This window comes from Leopardus geoffroyi, chromosome B1 (assembly GCF_018350155.1).
Source record: "Leopardus geoffroyi isolate Oge1 chromosome B1, O.geoffroyi_Oge1_pat1.0, whole genome shotgun sequence".
Taxonomy (NCBI): domain Eukaryota; kingdom Metazoa; phylum Chordata; class Mammalia; order Carnivora; family Felidae; genus Leopardus; species Leopardus geoffroyi.
This window is the reverse complement of record NC_059327.1, coordinates 52,157,998-52,184,106: the sequence shown is the minus strand read 5'-3', so window position 1 is coordinate 52,184,106 and position 26,109 is coordinate 52,157,998. Positions and strand designations below refer to the sequence as shown.

Here is a 26,109-nt window from a genome sequence, read left to right as displayed (position 1 = left end):
TTTAATTATTTATTTAAAAAAATTTTTTTAACGTTTATTTATTTTTGAGACAGAGCATGAACGGGGGAGAGTCAAAGAGAGGGAGAAACAGAATCTGAAACAGGCTCCAGGCTCTGAGCTGTCAGCACAGAGCCCAATGCGGGGCTCGAACTCACGGACTGCGAGATCATGACCTGAGCCGAAGTCGGCCGCTCAACCGACTGAGCCACCCAGGCGCCCCAATAATTCAATTATTTAGAAGTTCTCCACTTAAAAGTTAAATAGATTTTAAATCCAGTTATACCTCCAAAAAAGTTCACATTTCTACCCTGCAGTTAAAAATACCAAATACAGGGGCACCTGGGTAGCTCAGTTGATTAAGCATCTGACTTTGGCTCAGGTCACAATCTCACGGCTCATGAGTTCAAGCCCCACGTTGGATTCTGTACTGACAGCTCAGAGCCTAGAGCCTGCTTCGGATTCTGCGTCTCCCTCTCTCTCTCTCTGCCCCTTTCCCACTCACACTCTCTCTCTTTCTCAAAGATGAACATTAAAAAAAAAAATCCAAATACAAAACATTGACAGTAAGCACATAATAGAAATGTCTTTTAGTCCATGACAGCTATTGTCCAATATGCTCATGATTAATCTTGGAATTTCACTCTCCAGTAATTCCACAGGTATCCGGAGGTAGCTGGAAAAAAGTCAACCTGTATATATTTACATAGGAATTGCTTCAGAGGGTATAGAGCAGGTCTTCTGAAAGCTCAGCCCAAGTGTGTAACAAAAAGGCTATCACAAGAAAAGTTCTCTTTAGAAAATAGTGTTTGGACCTGGTCCAGCAGGCCATAGCTGGAATAGAATAACAGGTGGCCTTTCGAAATTCCCACCCCCATTTGTTGAGTCATCTGAAGGGATGGAGCCCAGAAACCTGAACATTGAGAGAAGCTCCTCGGGGAGATTGACAAGGCCAGGTGAGAGAACTACAGTCTTGGTAATCAACACTTAGCTCATGACCGGGAAGGTAATCAAAGTAGGAGGTGCTACCCATTAGTAGTTAGATCATCTTTGATACCCCTAATTTCCTACAGATATGTCTTTTTACAGAAAAATAAATGAGAAGTGATAATTGTTGAAGAAGTGTTAAAATCTCACGTATATTATGAACATGGGATTATATGTCAAACATTTTTAAAGTCCTGATGGGATAGTAAAGTATACTTACAAATTAGGAGATCATCTTGGATAGTCTTTAAAATGTAATCTTTGGTCTCTAGTCAAGAGAATAATGGAGTCTTAGGAGTGATACGAAAATTAAATTTAATTAAAGACAAACATCACATACTTCCACCTTCCCCAAAATGGTCACTTCATCTTAATTAACCTAAATGGAAACTATTATGACTTAAGCCTTCATTCTGTGATATGCGTGTTTGGGCAAGTTTAGGCAAACAGCAAAGATTGAGAACTCCTACCACCAAACCTATAGCACTTTGAAAATGCAAAAGCCAACTTGATTCTCCAATCTGGCAATTCAATATGAGCTGCCAAAATTTCCTCCAATTAGTTCTTGCACTCCTGATAATCGAGGTTCCTTGGGGTATATAACCTTGGGGTCATTATGGTTTTCCCTTGAAAGCTGTCCAGGATACAGGAGTCCTCCCTTATGATTCTCTCAGTTAGCTTGGGCAACTCTGGTATCAGAGCCATGGAAGTTCAACATCGTCGTCACCAGCTCTGGAAGATCAAAGTCATGTTTCCACCCCCAGTCTTTCCGAGCATTGCTGTCATCAAAATTCATCGGCCAACTATCCGCTAGGAAAAGACATGGAACAGAAACTTAAGTTACTCAGGCTCTAGATTTGCAAAAAGGTCTAGAACATTTTATATGAAGGTCTCCTGTACAAGGTACACCAAGGAAATTCACTCGTTGAAATTCTTCCTTTGAGCAGACCAGAGTGGCCATCATGTGCATTCACAGCCACCTTCTCTTAACATGCCTCCTGTCAGACACTGTGAATTGTGACACACTATGAAAATCTGACACGAAGTTGTAAGGTAGGAATCTTATACTCAAACAGTGCTCAAGGGCCACAGTGGCAGAGTCCCAGCATTGGAAACCCCAGGGATATTTTCTTACGCTGTCTGCTTGTTTTACGTCTAAACTATAAAACGGCAAAATGCTGATAAGCTGTTTATTTGGAACAGAACTATTCCACCCCCTTTAGGTAGGATTTCCCCAAACTGTAGCAACTGTTGGCTCAACAGCAGCTCCTTCTGCAGAAAGTGTCAGGCCCCTCCTTATCCGCCAGGTTTTTGTGTCCTCAGGGGACTCTCAGCCCAGACTGAAGCTTAACTTTGGTTGTCATGGGGTTTGCAACAATGTACCAACCTATGGCCTGTCGAACAGAATCCACATTGTACGTGATCTGGAATTCTGGTATGTGCTTGAGAAGCTCCTGGGCCAGGTCCTCAGGGGTGAAACTCATGGCATTGACATTGTAGGTCCTCATGGACAGGGACTCTGCCGGGGCCTCCATGACTTCCAGGGTGGCCCTGAGGCAGTCATCAATATACATCATTGGGAGCCGTGTGCTGGATTTCAGGTTGCACTCAAATTTGCCATTCTTCACAGCATCGTGGAAGATCTGGACTGCATAGTCTGAAAGAGAATCCTGTCTGTGGGTCTTCTTAAAACAGTGAATGAACCTCTTGCATTAGGGCAGTGTTTCTCAGAAGCCTTAGTCTCAGAACTTCTTTATGCTCTTTTTAAAAAAAAAAAAATTTTTTTTAACGTTTATTTATATTTGAGAGAGAGAGAGAGAGAGAGCAAGCAGGGGAGGGGCACAGAGACAGGGAGACACAGAATCCGAAGCAGGCTCCAGGCTCCAAGCTGTCAGCACAGAGCCTGACATGGGGCTCAAACCCCTGGACTGCGAGATCATGACCTGAGCTGAAGTCGGAGGCCCAACCGACTGAGCCACCCAGGTGCCCCTGAGCATCCAACCCTTAAAAATGTTTTTTTAATGTTTGTATTTATTTTTGAGACAGAGAGAGACAGAGCATGAGCAGGGGAGGGGCAGAGAGAGAGAGAGAGAGAGAGAGAGAGAGAAAGAGAGGGAGACACAGAATCCGAAGCAGGCTCCAGGCTCTGAGCGGTCAGCACAGACCCCGATGCGGGGCTTGAACCCACAGACCACGAGATCATGGCCTGAACCAAAGTTGGACGCTTAACCGACTGAGCCACCCAGGTGCCCCAGAACTTCTTTATGCTCTTAAACAACACTGAGGACCCCCCTCCAGGAGGTCTTATTAGTGGGAGTTACATCAGTACCTACCGCACGAGAAATTAACTGAGAATTAAAAAAAATATTACATTTTAAAATGACAATAAACCCATCACATGTTCATATATATATGATATTTTATATGAAGAACATATTTCCCAAACAAAAGAAAATTTAGTGAAAAAAATGGCATGTTTTACTCATTTGACAATCTCTCCACTGCTTGGTTTAGAAGGAGACAGCCGGGGTCTGCGGCCTGCTTGTGCGTCCAGGCCACTGGGCCACCACACATCACCCAGCCTTTTAAAAAAGTCCTCCGTAGGGGCGCCTGGGTGGCGCAGTCGGTTGAGCGTCCGACTTCAGCCAGGTCACGATCTCACGGTCCGTGAGTTCGAGCCCCGCGTCAGGCTCTGGGCTGATGGCTCAGAGCCTGGAGCCTGTTTCCGATTCTGTGTCTCCCTCTCTCTCTGCCCTTCCCCCGTTCATGCTCTGTCTCTCTCTGTCCCAAAAATAAATAAAAGTTGAAAAAAAAAAAAAAATTTAAAAAAGTCCTCCGTGCCCTCATAGAAGGGAGTGAAAAAAGGGCAAACAACATCTTAGTACTGAGATGAAAACAGTTTTGACCTCTGAGACCCCTTGAAAAACACCAAAGATCCTGAGGGATTCCTAGGAGAGGCACTGTATTAAGGCAAAAGCTTTTTCACAAGTAACCCAAACCAAAATCTCCTTTAAAATCCCTCTGATTTTGTCAAGATTTATCTTTTATATTGTATCTCAGGACCCCTCATATAGGGGTTACTGAATATAATGCATGCTTGAGTCCAAATTAATTATAATAATACTTAAAGCTCCTTTTAAAATGCATCTACTGGGGCGCCTGGGTGGCTCAGTCGGTGAAGCGGCCGACTTCGGCTTGGGTCATGATCTCACGGTCCGTGAGTTCGAGCCCCACGTCGGGCTCTATGCTGACAGCTCGGAGCCTGGAGCCTGTTTCGGATTCTGTGTCTCCCTCTCTCTGACCCTCCCCCGTTCATGCTGTCTCTCTCTGTCTCAAAAATAAATATAAATGTTAAAAAAATAACAATAAATTAAAAATAAATAAATTAATTAAATAAAATGCATCTACTCCTGAAACCAATATTGCGCTGTATGCAAACATTTTTTAAAAATCATAAAAAATAAAATAAAACATGCAATGCATACAGTCCATTTTCTGCATTAAGAAACAAAGCTCTTGGGGCGACTGGGTGGCTCAGTCAATTAAGCATCCAACTTCGGCTCAGGTCATGATCTCAAGGTCTGTGAGTTCGAGCCCCACATCAAGCTCTGAGCTGTCAGTACTATTTCAGATTCTGTGTCTCCCTCTCTCTCTGCCCCTCTCCTGCTCACACTCTGCCTCTCTATCAAAAATAAATAAACATTAAAAAAAATTAAAAGATGGAAAAAAAAAAACCACCCCAACCCTCTCTGCACGAAGAAACAAAGGCTGCATTAAAAGAAAAAAAAAAAAAAAAAAAAAAAAAGAGGCTATTTCCTATTTGGTGTCTTCCTACATCGCGGGTGACAAATATGTCCTCACACCCAATCTGATTCCAGCATTGTGGGTGGCCAATCCTGAGCTGGATTTGCAGCACCAGCATGAGCTGCCCTTAACAAGTTCAAGTCAAGAGGATTCCGTGAGCTTCTCAGATGCACCTCCCAGAGGGGATGTGGGACATCTGTGAGCACACAGCTAAAAGATAGCCAGTCCCTCACCTCTTCACAGCACTAAGAAAGCCCTTCTCACATGGGACAGAAACAGAAAACAACACTTACCAGTTGTTCCTCCACCAGGCTGGGAGTCCGCAGAGATGATTCCAGGGTATCTCAGGCATCGGAAATCTAACCCATACCGGTAATGATAATACTACAGAAAAGAGAAAAACTACTTTAAAACCAGTCTTTTCAATCAGATAGAGCAAAGAAAAACAAACAAAAAAACACTTTTTTTTGGTGAAAGATCTTTCCATGCAGTTCTATTAAAATATTCCTTAAGGAAAGGAGACTGTAGGATTTCTAAGAGTCACTCATTTTTCTTTAATAAATAATCCCGAGGTTTTTCTCTTCAAAAAATCATCACTCTGGTGACATATTAACAGGTAAATAATAAATCAGCCCGCACTAGGGACTTCTGACTTTGTTTGGAAGCAAGTCACTGCTCATTGTCCTGAACAATTCTCCACGGGCATGTTCCTGCAATGCAGCACTGGAAAGTGCAGGGGGTGGGGGGGCAGGGGGAGAGGAGAGCAATAACTGATATATCAGCTAAAGGAGCAAACACCAATTGACATTTGCTGTAGAGTTATAAAGACAACGATTATTTAAAAAACTGAAACCCAAAGTCATTTGACGTTCTCTAGAACACAAAGTTTTAAAATCACCTCCAGTAACTGCCAGTACCAGGAGCTCTTTGAAAGACTGGACCAGCACACAGAAGAGAGGCAGCAGCGGAGGAGAGGGTGCCATTTGAGAGGCCTCTAGGAAGGGCTGAGTGTTATCATGTGGCCAAGGGCTGAGGAGTTCTTCTGGAGCTATCAGGACCCGCCACTTGGCAAACACAATCAGTTTAGGAGCACTTCTGGGGGCTGGGAAGGGGCGGGGGCAGGGAAAAGTCACCCCAAGGATGAATCAGCAAGTGTTCGAGGCAAAAACGAACAGAAAAGGCAACACGGAGTTATCTTGCCAAGCAATGCTTACTTCTCCCATGAGCTCCGCATGGACCTTGGACACCCCGTAGATAGTCCTGGGCCTCTGAATACAGATATCGGGAGTTGGATTCCGGGGAGAAGTAGGTCCAAAAGCTCCGATTGTGCTAGGCACAAACAATCGCAAATTGTGCTCTGCTGCAACATCCAGGACGTTATGCAATCCTGAAACGAACAGACATGGTCACAGTCTGAAAAGTCTCTTCCCGGTGAACTGAAAAAACTGGCACACAGATCATTTGGGGCAAGAAACTTACCAGTGATATTTACGGCTCTGGCCAAGGACACGTTTGCTTCTCCAATGGCACTGAGCAAAGCGCTATAATGAAACAACCAGGTAATGCGGTTGTTTACCACGATCTCCCGAAGATTCTTGTAATCCAGAATGTCAGAATAAATAAATGGGCCTACGAGGAACACAGCAAGACCACAGATGCGCAAGTTTGGGGTTTAAAAAGCTAAGTGAACTTTCTCTCCCTCTCCTGTTGACTTGTGAATTCCAGTAGGGTCAACTTGGTAACTAAACCACTTAGACAATATGCAGCATTTTTCTTATGAAAAGAGTAACAAACCCCAACCACCCCACAGGTACTAATAGCTAATGCTTACACAAGACTTACACTTGCCAGGCACTGTCCTATGGGCTTTCTCTCTCTCCAGCTCTCCTACAGTTTTTCAGGGAGATACATTTTATTGAGGAGGAAACTGAGGCACAGAGAAGTAAGAAGTAGTCAGGATGAAACAGAGAGCAAGTGGAAGAACTGGGGTCACAACCAGGCAGCCGGTTCCAGAGTTGGTGCCGTTAATACTACCCGACATGCACACAGTGATTTCACTCTGTTGAAAAGTTACCTATTTTAAAAGGAATATAAAAGTGGAGTTTTGAAAGAATATACAGCTTGGTAGAGAAGAACCATAAGCAGGAGTTCATCATACCCGGTCAGGCTGGAGGAAGAGCCAGTTTCGTTCAGTGGCAACTTCCCCCACTGCCCCCCAGGGGCCACATGATAACACTCAACCCTTCCTAGAGGCCCCTCGAATGGCACCCTCTCCTCCATTGCTGCCTCTCTTCTGTGTACTGGTCTAGTCTTTCAGGCTCCCAGTACTGGCAGTTGGTGGAAATAATTTTCAAACTTGGTGTTATGGTAAGTACCGGTAAACCAAATGCTGACGTGGAGCCACAAAGGACTCGCAGACGTTATAAAAAGGAATCCAAGGTAGGAGAAAACTTGAGTAGAGGAGTCTGGAGGCCTTGTGTGTATGCACAGTAATTTAAGAGCAAGCCTATGCAGAAATAGATTAATTTCTATTAATTTCTATAAATTTTTAAAGCTCCCTTTCCTCATTAGAGCACTTGATTTTTGTTTATTTTCCCTCTGAGCCAAGAAGTTAACTAAGCACTCAAAAAGGCAGGAATCAAAGTTTGTATTCCAAAAATACTATCCCAGATAACACCCAAAATATTATTCCAAAACTTTACTTCATGTTCAGAACTCTCCTGTTCTTGTAACACTTGAGCAAACAACAGCATCACTGCAGACATTTCCCAGAACTACTGGGGACAAATGTATGAGATTTTTATTCTATTTTATTTATTTATTCATTTATTTTTTTAATGTTTATTTTTTTATTTTATTTTATTTTTTTTTTTAAAGTTTATTTATTTTTGAGACAGAGAGAGACAGAGCATGAGTGGGGGAGGGTCAGAGAGAGAGGGAGACACAGAATCTGAAACAGGCTCTGGGCTCTCAGCACAGAGCCCGACACGGGGCTCGAACTCACAGACCGTGAGATCATGACCTGAGCCGAAGTCGGATGCTTAACCGACTGAGCCACCCAGGCGCCCCTAATGTTTATTTTTGAGAGAGAGAGAGAGAGAGAGAGACATAGAACATGAGCAGGGGAGGGACAGAGAGAGAGGGAGACACAGAATCTGAAGCAGGCTCCAGGCTCTGAGCTGTCAGCACAGTCCCATGTGGACCTTGGACACCTCATAGATGATCTCAGGTGAGATCATGACCAGAGCCAAAGTTGGATGCTTAACTGACTGAGCCACCCAGGCATCCACAACATAGGAGATTTTTAATAGTGACACAACTCTGCCTCAAAAGTGCTTTCTTCCTTTTCTTTTCTTTCTTTTTTTAAGTAGGCTTTACTCCCAGCATGGAGCCCAACACGGTGCTTGAACTCACAACCCTGAGATCAAGATCTGAGCTGAGCTTGAGAGTTGGACACCTAACCAACTGGGCCACTCAGGCGCCCCAATAATGCCTTTCTTTTCATCACAAGCCTGGTTATGAGCTGTTGTACACAGTGATTCCATGAACTGCCTCTCTAACTGGAATCTGAAAATCAAGAGATAAAACAAAAGCAAGACATATTGATCTCTTACCACCGTGGAAGATGTGATCAGGTGGTTTCCTTATGTCGGACAAAATCACATTGTCCTTCCCAAAGCGTTTCCTGAAGGACAAAATCAAAACACATGAGTAGGTACATCTAGGATATAATTGGTCCGATGAAAACACTCTTTCAAACAGGGAAAAGGACCAGCGTGGGAGAGGATGAGCCATGGACCTGTTACAAGTGTATGATGTTAAGAGGCAAAAATAAAACGTATTCTAAACAGCCAGTTAGCTGGGACACCTTTCAAATGGTAAGGGACCAGAAGGAAGAGAAAAATTAAATAATAAAATGGCACCGAAGGCAAGCTGTACATACTGAAGAATTCAGATTTTCAATCTTAGCTTTTTGGGCTCTTACCTCAAAAAGTTAGCAAGCCCCACTCCAAGCTGGCCAAGACCCCCTAGATGAAGAAGAAAAAAGTGGACCTTTAATCCAAATCTAACCGATTCAATTATTCCCAGAACACAATGACACACGACGACTATATGACAATCTCAGCTAATTAGGGAAAGTGCTAGTCTGACCTGACAGAACTAAATTACCTCCTCCAAGCTAAGACAGAGATCAATGCAGGTAACATTAGTTTCAGAGACAAAACTCTTCCCAGCATGGAGTAGTTGTGGGAAAGAAAGCAAGGGTGAAGGAAGAGAAAAATCACAAGGAAGCCGGACAACCTCCTAGCTCCCTGGGCCAGGAATTGCCTCATTATTTGATGGGCTCTGATGCTTGTGTGCGACAGGTGCCAAGACATTCAAATATAAGGGTTCGAGGTCAGCCTCCAGTGGGATTATCCAGAAGCCCATCCTCCAGCAGAACTGGGCTGACAGGAGGGGAAAAAGGGGACAAACCAGGAAGTCATCTGAAAAGGGGGCAAACATCTGAATCGACAAGGAGCTATGAAGAAAATTAAAAATGTATCTTGGAGCTTCCTGATTAGAGGCTTAAAAATGCCACTGACGGGGGCGCCTGGGTGGCTTAGTCTGTTGAGCGTTGGACTCTTGATCTTGGCTCAGGTCATGATCTCACGGTTTGTGACTTCAAGCCCTGTGTTGGGTTCTGTGCTGACAGCACAAAGCCTGCTTGGGATTCTCTCTCTCCCTCTCTCTCTGCCCCTCCTCTGCTTGTGCGCATGCTCGCTCACTCTCAAAAGTAAATAAACATTGAAAACAAAATATGCCATTGACAGAAGTGGGAGAGGTTGGGGCTATGGGTACATTTGGGGGAATGTAACTGCAAATTCCATCTGAGAGAAATAAACGAGGTGGAGAGATACAGAAAGTGGGGTTTCCTGTAAGCACTTGTTACCGTGGGACTAGAACCAAGCCCACTAACATCACCACTGGGTTCTAGAAGATGCTCTGTTGGTGGAGGCAGGAAGGAGTAAACCAGAGAAACAGGTAAACCTGGGAGGACAGTGCAGAGGGGAACTGACTACACCTGAAGTCAGTCTCCAGCAGGAGAAGAGGCAGTGGCAGTGACAGAAACACACACACACAGTGTGAAGAAGGTAGGAAGCCAAGGGAAGACAATATGGCAGGAAGGAGGAAATAAAGCGTGCCCGTCCAATCGGAGGTGGGCTTGGGGGGGCTGGAAGGACGCGGAGCGCCCTGTGAAGCCCAGAGCGAGGAGCGTACATCAGGGGCTGGGTGTACACGAGGCCAGGAGCACGGGGCGTGAGTGCGGTGGCGAGATCAACAACGTTGTGCGATGTTGGCAACGGGTTCCTCAGGCCCTGACCTGCCTTCTCTGTTGCCCACACACAAACACGCAGCAGCTGCTTGGGACAGGTGACGCCAGGTTCAGGTTGAGGGGTTTGGCCAAGAAAAGGTGTGCCTGATGCACAGTCCATGCCCCAGTCCCTGCATATGACCTATCTGTGAGCCCTCGCCCCCCAGGCCATCCCAGCAGACAAGGACACTGGAGCTCCACAGCAGCTTCTTGGCCCCCAGGTCCCTCTATCCTCCCTTCAGACCATAAAAAATTATAACAAGGAGGGGCACCTGGGTGGCTCAGTTGGTTAAGCATCGGACTCTTGATTTCGATTCAGGTCATGATCTCGCGGTTCGTGGAATTGAGTCCCCCATTGCGCACTTCGCTGATAGTAAGTACGTAGCCTGCTTGAGATTCTCTCTCCCTCTTTCTCTGCCCCTCCCCTGCTCGTGCTCTCCCCATCCCCCTTTCTCTCAAAATAAATAAACAAACATTAAAAAAAAAAAAAAAGATTGTGACAAGAAAATGAAGCACCGGCAACGGTGACAAAATAAGGATTTGGGGCTTGCAAGATTCTGGAGGAAGCCAATAGCAGAACAGGTAGTTTCTGATGAATATGTTAGCTGGTGACATGGCAGCCCTTCCAAACACAAAGTCACACAGAGACAGCACAGAAAAGAAAATAAGAATCAAGTTTCAAATGTGGAAAAAAGAAACAAAAAACAAGAACAAAAAACACCCCAACCTGTAATTAAGACGCGTGGCTGGTCTGTTCCAGAGAAAGAGGAAGAGTAGAAGTTGGCATCTGCTGGAACTTGCCGAGGGGAGGTGCCCAGAAACCGGGCCAGCGGGGCAGAGGTCCAGCAGCCACAGGCTGGTCTCCCTGGCATCTGGCTCACAACCTGCCGCAGCATCCTGGCGACCGGCATCGCTCTTCAAATACCCTGCAGTAATAAAGGAGCAGAGCTCACTACACAATCTTCTATTCTCCCAATGCGTCCAGACTCAAGCTCTTTAACTGAGATGAACACTAAGATTGTCAGCTCATGACCCAAAAACCGTTTGGAGTCGTGAACTGAACTAAAGAGGCTACTGAGTGGGAAGCCGGTCAAGAGCCTGCCATGAGCCGTGCTCTGTGAAAAGGGCATCAAACACTGTAGGCAAACAAAAGCCGGGCAGAGATTTAGAACTGAAATCGCACAATGGACATCAATGGCATCTAACGGTCACAGTGGAGGTGACCGTATATACAGCCAGAAACACCAAGTCAGTGGATTCCAGTGAAGCCTTCAAATCTTTACAACTGTTACCAGTCTGTCCACGCACCATCACAAGGCACAAACAGGTCCCAGGTTTCATAAACCAGTGCCCTGTAGATCTTGTGTTAACACTCAGATGTTACCTTTAGAATGAACCAGACTAGAAAAGCAGATGGTTAAGATAAAAAGGCCCTTGGCGATATTTAATAAGCTGTAACTACTTTGTTTACTGCCATCTCCTTAGAAAGGATCATTTAGAAAAGTCATTTTTGGGGCACGTGGGTGGTTCAGTCGGTTAAGCATCGGACTCTTCTCTCAGCTCAGGTCATGATCTCATGGTTCGTGAGTTCCCGCCCTGCGTCAGGCTCTACACGGACAGTGCTGAGCCTGCTTGGGATTCTCAGTCTCTCTCTCAAAAACAGATGAATAAACAACAACAACAACAACAAAAAAGCCACCTTCTCCTTTCCTTCCAGATCACGTACATTTTATTTTGGTCTCCCTCCTCTTCCTCACCAGTTTTATTGCTTACTGACCATGAAATCAGTTCTGGCCTTAGGGGGCCAAGATGGTCCAATCATACATGGCTTGAGACCAGATCCACACGCAGGGCTTCCATTTTCCTGATTCCATGCCCTACACCCAGACAAGCATGTCACAAGAGTAAATCAGAGCTACCCCGCTTGCTCTGCTGGTTCTGACCCTCTAAAGTCAGGCCTACCGCACTCTGCACACGGCCCTGTGGCTTCCACAGTAAGCTTTCCAACAGAGCTGGGAGATAAAGCTTCAGAGCCAATCCTGCTGGCCTGCCCCTTTACAAAGAGCTGACAAGATCTCCACCACCTTCTGTTTTGTATCATGCAAGGAGAAAAGGTAGATGCCAGTTTTAGATCTGACCTTGGCCAGCTACCACGCTCTGCTCAGTGCCTTGAGGCAGGAACAGTAACACAGCCCTTCAAAGCACGGGGGCCCTTAGTCCCAGCCAACTTTGCCAAACAAGCAGAGGAGAGCCTTCTGCTGGAGCCTCTCTAGCTTGCTGTGGGGGTGGTCAGGACTGGACAAAAGGCCCCCCCTCCTCTGGACTGCATTACAGGAAAGGCCCAAGCATCTCAGAAAGACCTTTGTTTGGAGAAATCATTCTTTTAGTCATGGTTGTCACCCGACGCCAGGTAAGAACAGGATTCTTTTTCTTCTTCTTCTTTGTTTTTTTTTTTTTTTTGCGGGGCCGGGTTGGGAGACAGGGTGGAATAAATTGTAATTTTTTTAAATTGGAAACCAAACACACAACTTGGAATGGATTCGAGGCAAACTGTGCCATAGCACTTTAAGTGGCTACACAAAATTTAAAAAGCAAGTGGGGCGCCTGTGTGGCTGAGTGGGTTAAACATCTCTTGATTTCTGCTCGGGTCACGATCCCAGTGTCACAGGATGGAGCCTCGCGTTTGACTCCAGGCTGAGCGTGGAGCCTGCTTAAGATTCTCCCCCGCCTCCTCTCGCTCATTAAAAAAAAAACAAAAACAAAAACAAGAACAAGAACAAAACGCTCTTCAAAAAGGAGCTATCAAAAAAATGTTTCTAGTATGGGACCAGTAGTGCAAGAAACAGCGTGTGAATACCTGGATAATACACCCATTTTGCAATAGTGCAACGCTCAAGTACATATTGCTGACTGTCCATACTCCACACTGAGTCTTGGCTCCTCACTTCTACAACATGCTGACATTTCCTAAAGAAAACTACTTAAAAAGAAAGGCATCACCCAGATCTTTCCTCCTTTGACCCACTCCATCTCAGTTTAGGTGTTCAGAAGGGCCTAGATTAATCCAGAGGCAGCCGCATGCCACATGTGACTAGATCAGTTTTCTCAAGGTATCAGGACCATGACAGTAAGATAAGGGAAGGAAACACGGTGGAATGAAGTCCTAATTGCTATACATGCATATTGTTGGACAGCAGGGGGAAACCTTTTACACACAAGTTACCAAAAAAAGGCAAATAACTTGGAACACATTGTGCAGTATCTGCACATTGCTGTCACCGCGTGTACGAACTCTTCATAGTTGGACTGAATATCTGCTTCCCTGATCGTTTTATCAGCCTACCATCTGCTCACTTTTCCACCAAATTTGTCATCACATGGCCAAGCCCCGCACTCACATAGCCATTGCCATCCTTAACAAACACGCGGACTGCTTCTTCAATTTCTTCTTCACTGTGCCTTTCATTTTTTTTTTTTTTTTGCCATCATCATCAGAAATTCCAGGAGGTCAAGTGTGTCCTTATCATCAGCATCCACTTCACTGATCGTGTCCTGTAACTCTGCTTCTGGGAGATTCTGCCCAAGAGACCCGGTTACAGTTCCCAATGCTTCTGTTGTTATGGTTCCATCACCATCCTTGCCAAATGGTGGAAAAGCTTCTTGGGATTCTGCCGTCTGCTCCTTGGTGCTGCATGCTGGTCTCTGAGATGCCACCACCCAGCATGCCCCACTCGGACCCAGATTTCTGACGCTTAAAGCTGCTTTTTTCAGCAAGTGCCAAGGGGATGGCAAGGAAGCCAAGAAGCAGATAGATTTGGCAGAACATTTAAATATCAAAGACAATTCTCCATTCCCCATAGCAAATAATGGATGGCTAGTTGAAAAAAGTGGGTTTCTTTTTTTTAATGTTTATTTTTGAGAGAGAGAGAAAGAGAGAGAGAGAGAGAGAGACCCCAAGTGGGGGAGAGGCAGAGAGGGAGGGATACAAAGAATCCAAAGCAGACTCCAGGCTCTGAGCTGTCAGCACAAAGCCTGACAGGGGGCTCAAACTCACGAACCGCGAGATCATGACCTGAGCCAAAGTTGGACGCTTAACCAACTGAGCCACCCAGGCGCCTCTAGCTTTTTTTCTTTTAAGGTTAAAGAAGGGGTGTCTGGGTGGCTCAGCTGGTTAAGCGTCCAACTTCGGCTCAGGTCACGAGCCTGCGGTTCATAAGTCGGAGCCATGGGCGGGGCTCTCTGCTGTCAGCTCTGAGCCAGCTTGGGTTCCTGTCCCCCATTCTCTCTGCCTCTCCCCCCCCCCCCCAATAAACCTTAAAGAAATGAAAATAAAGGTTAAAGAGACTGAAGTCAGGGAAAAAGCAAACCTTGAAGATACAAAAGACTTGCGACTCCATTCATCTCTTTCCCCACAAGGAGAAAGCATGGAGGAGGCTCGCATTCTTAAACGAATATAAAGCATTTTAGGTTAACAACGTGGACAATTCATAACTGAGTTGGTTCTTCTTATCTCACTACTACTAACAGCTAACATTTGAAACTCGCACTCCCACTATATGCCACGGGCCAGGGAGTCAACCAGTTAGTTCTTAAACACCAAGCCACAGTACTGTCGCCATCATGGGACTGCTCTGATTAACCATGCATGGGCATGGCCCATCTATAGCATGTCGCTTTTCCAAGTCAAGATTATCACCTCGCTACTTACGGCCAAGTTCAATTTCATAGTCTTAAGGCAGCAATTCTCAGGTTTTCTGGTCTCAGGACCCCTTTACATTCTTAAAAATTGAAGACGAAAAAGAGCTTTTGTTTATGTGGGTTACATCAGACAACGTTTGTTGTTTTAGAAAGCAAAATCGAGAAACGTTTACCATAAGATTCACTTAAAACCAGTAAACAGATAAACATTTTTATGAAAATAACCACATTTTTTAAAAAACCTAGTGAGAAGAGTGCCACTGTTTACATTTTGTACATCTTTGTTGTTTGCCTTAATGGAAAACAGCTGCATTCTCACACATGCTTCTGCACCCCATCTGTGACTTAAACTGAAGTATGAATAAAAAACTCCAGCACACGGCAAAAGAATGGGGAAAGGGAGCAGTGTTTTAAAAGCCTTTTCAGGGGTGCCTGGGTGGCTCAGTCAGTTGAGCATCAGACTCTTGATTTTGGCTCAGGTCACGAGAGTATAGTGGGTTCAAGCCCCACGTTGGGCTCTGAGCTGGCAGTGCAGGGCCTGCCTGGGATTCTCTCCCTCTCTCTGCCTCTCCCGACTCGGCGCTGTCTCTCTCTCTCAAAATAAATAAGTAAAACTTAAAAAAATAAAATAAATAAAAGCCTTTTCAGAGAATTCTGGATACTCATCTTTGCTATCCCAAACTCAACACATGGTAGTTTCTTAAAGGTTACCTGCAAAGTAGAATCTGAAGCCATTATCAATGCACCCCATTACATTAAAACCCACTGGTCTATCTAGTGCTTTGAATGGATCCTTTACCCCTGAATGATTTTGTAATCTCATATACTGGTTCAGCAAGTTAAGCAGGGCTTCCAAATGTTAACACACTTCACTATACAATATCAACAAGTCACACTGATCTCATCAGAAAACTTCTAAATACTGGGAAGCTATCAAGCTCACAGTGGTGGATACAAGTTACTTGGCAATAAACACCATTAGCTGTTTTCTTGAATTGACAAGCTCACTTGTTCATTTTTTAGAAAATGTATTCCAGGCGCCTGGGTGGCTCAGTTGATTAAGGGCCCATCTTCGGCTCAGGAGATGATCTCACAGTTTGTGAGTTCAAGCCTCACATTAGGCTCGCTGATGTCATTGGGGAGCCCACTTCGGATCCTCTGTCCCCCTCTCTCTGCCCTCCTCCCCCGCTTCCACTCACACACTCTTTTTTTTTTTAATGTTTATTTTTGGGAGAGAGAAAGAAAACGTATTCCAACCATCCAAGTATGAATAACCCTAGATTTTCAGTTATTCGTTGAAACAAAAATAATTTTCCACGAAAAACAAAGTGGGGGGGGGCGGGGAGGGAGGGCGGCTCACCTCACAATTCAATCATTCAGGTGCTTTACCTCAAGTAAGCCGTCCCACCTCGACATAGAACAGGTGCATCCACTTACCACATGGCATCCTAAAAAGATAGGTCCTCCAGGGTCAAGATTTAATAAAGCTTCACATTTTTACTATTATATAAAGGGCATTCTTAAGTAAATCTGGCAAATTTTTCTTTTCTTTTCTATTTTTTTATTGAAAGCCCACGAAGAAGACCATCTACTGGTCGTTTGATGCCACGGCCTCGATTCCTGTAAAGGCACCAGTAGTTTTAGTCAACACTGTTTTTGCCCCAGCAGTGCAAATTCAATGGAGTTGTCCCCAGATAAAGTGTTCTTCTACGCTGAATACTTTGGCACCACTTGTATTTGCTGCCAAGCACTTCCTGAAAAGATGCTCTCTGGTGAGCGGTTTGGTGCTGATACCAAAGGAATACAAACAAAATGACAAATCTAGCCAAGGCTGCTAGTTCTTCCATTGATTTGTAAGGTAAAATTCACTTCTGTTAAGATACTAACGCGGTCTTCATGTGTGCAGAGAAAGTTTTAATTTGACAAGCTTCTGTATTATTAGAAAGTGACAGTGCTAATGATTCCTTTCAATGCTTTTTCATCCCAACAAGGCTTTATTGTGTTTCTCCAGCCACCGCAATTGGATAACCTAGCCTGCCCAAAGCTTCAATAGCTTTTTCGTTGCTAGTTTGGAAAGCTGTGACAAATCACTTCTGGCTTTTAAAGAGCTCATGATAGCTACATTTAAGCCATTCAATTCATTTTTTTCTTTAGAGGACTCTGCATGGTTGATCTCAGAATAATGCTACTGGTACCATAATATTATTCAAAAAAGGTTCTGCTGCATAAGACATATAATGTAAATTTCTAACGTATGTAAAACTGACACAATCTGTCACATTTTTACGTCTTTTTTAGTTCTGTCTACTTCTCTGGAGTAAATTCCTCCCTTCCATTATTCAGACAATTTTGATAGATCATTTCATTTTTTTCCCCCCAGCTTTTATAGACATGAATGGTACATTTTTGAGTAGAAAAAAATCAAGTTTTCTAATATCTTCCTGTTTAGCCAACAATCTATCCTTATATATAAAAAATATATAAATATCCTTTATTTTAGAATAATTTTATATCATTTAAAAATTTAGAAAAGTTTTCAAATCAAGACTACAAAGCATACTTACTTTTTGTGGGTTTTTTTTCCATATATGCAAAACTTAGAGATTTCAAAGTAATGACTTAATAAAAGAAAACGAGGTCACAGAGGTGATAGTAGGTATAACTGGATAGCTAGTAAGCATGTAGTAGAAGTACTAAAAATAAACTGAGTTTATCTCTGAAAACACATATTTATACTCCAAGCCTACTTACCCTTAGAAAGTTCTAGAAACATGAGGTTCTAGAAGACACAAGCACACATTTCATTAGCCATCAGAGGAAAGGCTCATCACAAGTCATGGAGACTCCCACTGTATGCTTGTCAGAGAAAGAATGAAAATGGCGAATAACATCTCAGTCTTATTTTTAAAACAGTTTGACCTCATAGACCCTAAAATCTGTCTCATACTTTGAGGAGAGCTGCTCTAAAGTAAAATTTGCCTTGCCAACCTAGTTATTAAATGTATAAAGGGAAACCATCAAAGATTCTCTGTCCCTCTTTAAAGATCAGATTATAGTCCGTAGACTCTCTCCCAAGCACCTTGTTTACTTTAACTGCAAAGGGATGAAAAAGAAAAAGGTCAACAACAGACTCCTCCCCAGAAATAATGAAGTGCCTCCTGAACCCAGGCCTCACCAGGGTGGTTACTATACCACTTTTCCCATCTCCTGGCATGTACCCTATCTGCATGAACCACAGAACTCTAAGACAGCAGTGACATCAGTAAGAGAGTGGGGGTGATACAGATAAAGACTCAGAGCTCAAGTGGCTTTGGTCATTGTACAGATATGGCAGGGCTAGTTAAGGAATTAAGGAGAATAATACTGAGGTCTCTAATTTGTGCTACAGTAAGAATGGGCTCCCTGGAGAAGCAGATCAGGTGAGAAGACAAGGAGTTTGGATTTGGACATGTTGGTTTTCGGTGCCAGGAGACAATATGGCTGTCTCTCTCATAAAGTTGTGAGTGCTTATGAGCAGTTCCTAGGAGTACCTGATGTATGTCAGTACTCCCCAAACACCGTGTGGAATATAGACCGGAAGGAGAAAACAGGAAATATCAAGGGTTTGTCTACACCACACAAAAAATACAGAATGCCCCTGTTCTCTGAAAAAAATTACTTCAGTTTCTCAGGGGAAAAACTTACTTCACTTGTGATTGCTCTGAAGATAGATAATTCTGTTTCAGGAATATTAAAAGAAACTCTAAATTGAAACACTTCAGTCCAACAAAATAGGCCTTTTCCTTGAGGGTACACCATCAATTTCCCTTCATGTGCTTGTTGCCTTGTGATCTCCTTCGATTCTAGCCCTAATCATTCTTAGCCATGGAGATAGTAACTAAGAACTATTAAGTCATATCTCCAGCACTAACGCATGAAGGTAAAAGTATCCAGCCACTGACAGATGAATGGATAAACAAAATGTGGTATATACACACAACAGTGTATTATTCAGCCTTGAAAAAGGAGATCGTGCCACATGCCACAACATGGATAAACCCCCAGAACATGCCAAATGGATGAGTCAGTCACAAAAGGCTAAATACAGTATGACTCCACTCTTACGAGTTCTACAAGGTATCGAAAGTAATGAAGATCACAGAAAAAGGAAGTAGAAAGGTAGTTGCCAAGGAGTGGGGGATAACGGGGAAGGAATATCAGTGTTTAATTAATTGACATATGCTTTCAGTTTTCTGAGATGAAAAAAGTTCTACAGATCTGTTGCACAGTAACATGGATATACTTAATACCACTGAATTGTACATTTAAAAATGGTTAACGTGGTAAATTTTACATTATGCGATTGCAACCACAATTTAAAATAAAATTTAAATTCATTTTTTTTTTTTAAATGTTTATAAACAAGTTGAGAGGGAGCACTGTGTGCAAGCGGGGGAGGGGTAGAGACAGAATCCCAAACAGGGTCTGGGAGCCTGACACCGGGCTGGATCTCACCAACCCTGAGATCATGACCTGAGCCGAAAGTAAGAGTCCAGCGCTTAACCAACTGAGCCACCCAGGCACCCCTAAATGCACTTTTAGAAAAAGTTTCCAGCACCAACAAATGGTCTGTACAGACATATGTTGTTGAGGAGCTAGAAAATTTGCCCAGTAGAGATCAATGCTGTCTCCAGAGACCTAACAGTTCAGTTGGTGCCTACCAACTCCAGTCTCACCCAAACTCCCAAGCCCTTTTCCCACTTAACTCCCCAATTTGTTCTCCTCCCTCTGCTGAAACCTCTTTTGTTCTACCGGCTTCATCTTTTCTCCCAGTCTCAGGTGTCTCCAGGACCCACAGGTTGCTGCCAACCTTCATTCTCTACTCCTCAAAGTGGGGCTTCCTAACCCTGCAATCGGTGAAACTGCTTTCAAGGAAGATGTGCCCTAGCCTAGTGGAGGATTTCTTTCTTTGCTCCAGTAAACTGCTGACCACGCCCACCTTCACTTCTCCCTCTTAGCCTGTTTTAAGGACCAATAACACTTATAAAACACATGCAAGGCAATCTCTCCTTTCAATCTTCCGGTTGACTAAATAATACTAAATGTGTACTCTTAACAGTACCGACCCAAAGAAAAACCAGGCACCTCATAACTACTGACCATTGATCAAACACCTGCTTTCCTGAACTCTTACTGAACCCTCACGGTAACCCTGAAGGTGACATCTTTTCTCCGTTTGGCAGGATGAATTGACCTGTCCAAGGTCAGGCAAATACTAACCACCAAGAAGGGGTAGGAAACCAGATTCGTTGAGTCTCAAACCCTCCTTCCCACCATCCCTACTCTTCTCCTACAAGAAAAGAGATGCGATCAGGTACCCAAGAAGACGACAAAGAGGAACATCCCCGTGGTCGCGCAGAAGGTACCCTCCACATGCCCCCCAAAACCCCCTCCAATGCGGTTCCTCTGCGCCCCTCCCCAGGAGGACACCCGAGCAGCCTAAGGGGTTCAGGACACCGACAACTCTCTTGCTGTGAGAGCCTGCCTACACGTGCCTTTGCCAAACTTCAAGTTTCCTCAGTTTTAGAAAGGGGAAAACGATGGGACCACCACACTAGATTACTGAGAGGATTTAATGGAGCAATCTAGTTAGAGCACTTAGCCACACTGCTAAACGCAAAGACTCCATCAACGAGCTGGTAAAATCTGGACTTACTGTGGGGATGAGCCGAAAGCCAGAAATGGTCTAGAAAAAAATGCCAGAGTTTTAGAAAGCATGAGATACAGAGGGTCTCAGAGGGCAGTCCGGCTCTGTAGAGCGGGTGTCCTCCTCCCAAGCACACTTGCCGGGGAGAGGGGACCCAAGAAGACGCTGGGGGTGAGCCGCACACGGGTCTCCCGACCTCAGCCTGGCTCCCGGGGAAAAGGGTGTGGGGTCCCATCCTCCCTGGGAGTTGACCGGGTAAACCGGTTTTACGAGAACAGCCGCGCCTATCTCTATTCCTTGGTGGAGGTTGCCCTTGCAAAATGGAAGGGGTCGGGGGTCGCGTCCGGTCGACCGAGCGGCTCCCAGTCCACCCCCGCCCCCGGGCCCCCGGGCCCGGGCTCCCGGCTCCCAGCTCCGCGGCGACGGCTGGAGACCCGCGCTCACGGCCGGGTCACATCAATCGGAGTCCCAACGGGAGCCGGGGAAGGTGGGGGGCGGTGGTGGATCTGCTCCTGGGTACAGCCGCCGGGGTAGCGTCCGGCCACCTCCGCACTGACCTTCCGAAGGAGCCTCCCAGAGATGCTGAGTTGCGAGAGCCCACGCTGCAGCAGCACGTGGCCCGAGATCCTAGCGCCGCGAGCGGAAACCCGAGCGCCTTTATCCTCTCTGCGCCCGAACCCGCCCCTCCGCTCACCAATCCCTTTCTTCAGCCCGCGCCCGGGCGGCGGCTCCAGGTCAGCAAGGGGCCGGGGTGCCGGAGGGGTGTGTGCGGAGGGAGGGCTCCCGTTGCCTTGGCAACCCTCCCCCGCCAGTATAGGCCTCCGCCTCCGACCGACCCGGTGGAGAATTAAGCCACCGCGAGGGACGCGCGCGGTACCGGGCTTCGGCGGTGCCAGCCTGCCAGCCTTCACGGGGCACCTTCAGGGTGCCGGCAGCTCTGCGAGGGCGTCCCACTACACGGAAATCGGCCCCGCCGTACGCCTGAGAACCGGCTCGGGCTGCTGTTGAGCAGCTCCGCAGGGAACCTGGGGATGAAGGCAGGACGCCGAAGAGGAAGCTGGAAGGATTGGCTCAGGAAATACCCCGGGACCCGGAGACAGGAGACCTGGTATGGGAAGACCCTGAGCGAGTCATTTCATCTTGGTTTCCCACATGGGAAACATCAATGTCAAAGTAGATGGCCCCCAAGGCCACGGACCAGCAGAGTCAGCATCACCTGGGAACTTGTTAGACACGAAAATCCGGGGCCCCATCCCAGACCTGCTGAGTCCTGATCTCTGGGGGCGGGGTCCCGCCAGCTGTGTTTTAACAAGTCCTCCAGGTGATGCTCATGCGCGCTAAAGTTGGAGAAGCGCTGGTCTCAGGCCCCAGTTCTCAGACTTCGCTGCCTGTTAGAATCACCTGGGAGTTTTTGACTCTCCCAATAACCAGACGGTACTCTGAATCAAATGAATAAGAATCTCGTTTGTGGGGTTGGGGGAGGAGGAGCCCAGGCTTAAGTATTTTTTAAAAGCTCCTCAAGAGATTCCAATGTGCAGTCAAAGCTGAGACAAAGCAGTGCCCATCCCCCCACCCGGATCTACTGAATCACTATCTGCGTTTTAAAAGATCCCCAAGCGATTCTCACGCACATCAGGATTTTGGAAAACAGCTCTAAGGAAGGTCTCCTCCAACATTAAGAATCTATGGCCTCATTAAATAGGTCTAATTTTGTTTTACAGACACTTAGAATGCTCCATTTCTTCAACATTTTTTCATATGACATGATCCTCATTATGTGTTTTCTCTGTTGCACTTGAACTCTAAAATCTTAATTACAGGCTTTTTAACCTCTCAGGAGACTTCAGAGATTATGAAGGGCACCATACCCCCTTCACAGTGGAAAAGGCGAAGACCCTTCCAGAAGGTAAAGACATTTGCTCAAGGCCAAGGGACTAGAATGCTGCCCCAGGCACTGGGTCCTTTCTAATACATCGTATCATATCACGAGGTTTTGTTTTTTGTTTTTGTTGTTTGGTTTTGTTTGTTTGTTTTCCTCAAACCTTGTGATGGCATCAGAGAGCCGGAGCTTGCTTTGAGTGGGGTTGGAGGTGGGGAAGTTGCTGAGTGGAGCAACCCATTGACTTTGCTGCTGATCGGGATCCGGGATGGGGTAGGAGAGAGAGAGGCGTGGCTTAAGCCTTTGTTTCCGAGGAAGGGTGGATTTACAAGGGACTGAAAGCTGCGTGGTTTCTGGCTACCTACCATCAATTTCCTCTCTTTCTCACGGAAACAGTCTGGTGGTAACATCATCAGCCCTCTTCCTCTTCCAGCCAAGAGAGAGGCACTTCCAGTGGATTTGAATCCTGGTTGGAGTGGTTAGAGAGGCTGAAAACAGCAGAACCGGTCCCCAGCAACCGAGGTCCCCTCCAAGAAGGTCAGTCCTGCCTGGGGGCCACTGCCTGGGGGCTTCCAGACTCCCAGACGCCTTTCCAGGCTAATTCTCCAGCTTTGCCAAGTCTGTCTTCCTCATATCCTTTGGATTAAGTCATCAGAGCAGGTTTCTGTTACTCTAATTTAGATTCTGATAAGATTCAGACTTTCCCTCCATTTTCAGGGTTGAGGTTTTCATTCTCAGATCACAAACCCAAATAATAAAAAATAATATAAATATCCTCTAGTTTATATTGATATAAACAATGAGTAAATAAATGAAGTAGAAGAGACAACTCTTTCTTACAGAAGAATTCCAACTAATAAATGTAGAAGAAATGAGGGATATAGACATTCCCTGTAAGAACACCACAGCAATAGTTGCTGCAGGGAGCAAATTCTCCCTCTGCATTTTGTTCTATTCAGACTCTCAATGGATTGGATGATACCAACTCACACTGAGTAGGGCAGTCTACTAAACCCACTTATTCAAATGCTGATCTCATCCGGAAACATCCTCACAGACACCCAGAAATAATATTTAATCATGACACCAGGGGCACCTGGGTGGCTCAGTCGGTTAAGCGTTTGACTTTGGCTCAGGTCATGATCTCGCGGTCCGTGAGTTCAAGCCCCACGTCGGTCTCTGTGTTGACAGCTCAGAGCCTGGAGTCTGCTTCAGATTATGTGTCTCCCTCTCTCTGTCCCTCCCCTGCTCATGCTCTCTCTGTCAAAAGTAAAGATTAGAAAAAATTTTTTTTTTAATTTAAGAAATTAAAAAACAAACAAATAAAAAAATCATGGCACCATATGGCCCCATCAAGTTAACATATAACACTAACCATCATATAGTCTCCATAGTTTTGCCTGTTCCAGAATGTCGTTAGCTGAATCATACACTATGTAGCCTTTTCACATTGGCTTCTTTTACATAGTAATATGCATTTAAATTTTTTTTTTTTTTCAACGTTTATTTATTTTGGGGACAGAGAGAGACAGAGCATGAACGGGGGAGGGGCAGAGAGAGAGGGAGACACAGAATCGGAAACAGGCTCCAGGCTCTGAGCCATCAGCCCAGAGCCCGACGCGGGGCTCGAACTCACGGACCGCGAGATCGTGACCTGGCTGAAGTCGGACGCTTAACCGACTGCACCACCCAGGCGCCCCAGTAATATGCATTTAAAGTTTCCTCCGTGTCTTGTCATAATTCTGAATAATATTCATTGCTTTTGTTAGCACTGAAAAATACTCCAATATCTGGACATACTACAGTTTAACCATTCACCACTCCCTTGTAATCTTGGTTGCTTCCAAGGAATCTTGGTTGCTTCCAAGCTTTCTCAATTGTGAAGAAAACAGCAGTAAATATCCATGTGCAGGTTTTTGTGTGGATGTAAGTTTTCAACTCCTTTGGATAAACACGCAGGAGAACAACTGCAGGATTGTTTGGTAAGATTTGTTTAGTTTTGTGAGGAAACTCCCAAACTGTCTTCCAAAGTGGCTGTACCATTTTGCATTCCTACCAGCTAACAATAAAAGTGCTTGATACATCTTCACCAGCATTTGGTGTTGCTTTTATTTTTTTTAATTTTTTTTTTTACACTTATTTATTTTTGAGAGACAGAGCGTGAGTGGGGGAGGGGCAGAGAGAGAGAGGGAGACACAGAATCTGAAGCAGGCTCCAGGCTCCCAGCTCCGAGCTGTCAGCATAGAGCCCAACTCGGGGCTCAAACCCACAAACCGCGAGATCATGACCTGAGCCGAAGTCGGATGCTTAACTGCCTGAGCCACCCAGGCGCCCCTGGTGTTGTTTTATTTTTTATTATTTAAAAAAAATTTTTTTTTTTTTAACATGTACTTATTTTTGAGACAGAGAGCATGAACAGGGGAGGGTCAGAAAAAGAGGGAGACACAGAATCTGAAACAGGCTCCAGGCTCTGAGCTGTCAGCACAGAGCCCGACGCGGGGCTCGAACCCACGGACTGCGAGATCATGTCCTGAGCTGAAGTCCGACGCTTAACTGACTGAGCCACCCAGGCGCCCCTCTGGTGTTGTTTTAGATATTCACTGCACATGTGTGGTGATATCTTGTTTTAATTTGCAAATCCCTATTGACATGATTTTAAGCATCTTTCCATATATTTGCTTGGCATCAATCTTCTTTGGTGTGATATATGTACAGATCTCTTGTTCGCTTTTAACTGGTTGTACATTTTCTTATTTTTGAGTTTTAAAAGTTTTAAAAAATACTTTTTGAGTAACTGTCCATTATCAGATAGGTCTTTTGCAAATAACTCCTCCTTCTCTGTGGTTTGTCTTCTCATTCTCTTAACAATGTCTTTTGCAGAATAGAAGTTTTTGTTTTAATAAGTCCAGTTTACCAATTGTTTCTTTCATGAATTATGCCATTGGTGTTGTAACTAAAAAGTAATCACCATATTTAAGGTCATCTAAGTTTCCTCCTATGTAGGATTTTTATAGTTTTGTTGTTTACATTTAGGTCTATAAACGATTTTGAGTTAATTTTTATGAAAGGTGTAAGGTCTGTGTCTATTATATTATATATAATATATATTTGTGTGTGTGTGTGTGTGTATATATATATATATATATATATATATATACATATATATATGGCATATGGATGTCCAGCTGTTTCAACACAATTTATTGAAGACTCTTCTCTATTGTGTTACCTTTGTACTTCTATGAAAGATCTATTGCCTATATTTGTATAACTTTCTGGGGTCTCTATTCTGTTCCATTGATTTATTTGTCTATTTTTGTCTATTCATTCTATACTGTCTTGGTTAGTGTAGCTTTATAGTAAATCTTGAAGTTGGGTAGCATCAGTCTCCTGATTCTGGCCTTCTCCTTTACTATTACGTTGACTATTCTGCTTCTTTTGCTTCTTCATATAAGCTTTAGAGTCATTTTGTCAATAACCACTTTTTTTCCTTGGGATTGCATTGAATCTATAGACCATTTTGTGAAGAACTGACATGCTGACAGTATTGAATTTTCCTATCATTAACATGGAAACTAGCTAGTTCTGTGATTTCTTTCATCAGATCTTATAGTTTTCCTCATTGAGATCTTGTACAGATTTTGTAAATAGTTCATTTTGGGGGAGGTGTGAATGTAAGTGGTATTGTTTTAAATTTCATAT

At 44.7% G+C, this 26,109-nt stretch overlaps 1 protein-coding gene, 1 long non-coding RNA gene and 1 pseudogene across 5 annotated transcripts; 1 reads left to right on the top strand and 2 right to left on the bottom strand.

Moving 5' to 3' along the window:
- Positions 1–1,282: 1,282 nt before the first annotated feature.
- On the bottom strand, positions 1,283–21,190 carry LOC123589761 (L-threonine 3-dehydrogenase, mitochondrial). Its single transcript, XM_045462307.1, has 9 exons — positions 21,086–21,190; positions 10,872–11,070; positions 8,774–8,816; positions 8,403–8,473; positions 6,268–6,417; positions 6,003–6,175; positions 5,082–5,172; positions 2,372–2,641; positions 1,283–1,794 (listed from the first exon to the last, which is right to left on the bottom strand). Exons 2-9 carry the CDS (start codon positions 11,053–11,055, stop codon positions 1,655–1,657), a joined length of 1,122 nt encoding a protein of 373 aa, XP_045318263.1. The 5' UTR covers positions 11,056–11,070; positions 21,086–21,190; the 3' UTR covers positions 1,283–1,654.
- Positions 9,503–24,854, top strand: LOC123589773. Of its 4 annotated transcripts, none has more exons than XR_006708458.1 (6): positions 9,503–9,923; positions 20,065–20,243; positions 21,095–21,636; positions 22,349–22,434; positions 22,841–22,944; positions 24,177–24,486. It is a non-coding gene; the product is annotated as an uncharacterized LOC123589773 (long non-coding RNA). The 4 variants fall into 4 exon arrangements; XR_006708456.1 differs by lacking the exon at positions 9,503–9,923 and adding an exon at positions 12,427–12,554; XR_006708457.1 differs by lacking the exons at positions 9,503–9,923; positions 24,177–24,486 and adding an exon at positions 24,814–24,854 and having other exon boundaries at positions 19,767–20,243.
- Positions 12,634–14,089, bottom strand: LOC123589765 (annotated as a pseudogene).
- Positions 24,855–26,109: the final 1,255 nt, after the last annotated feature.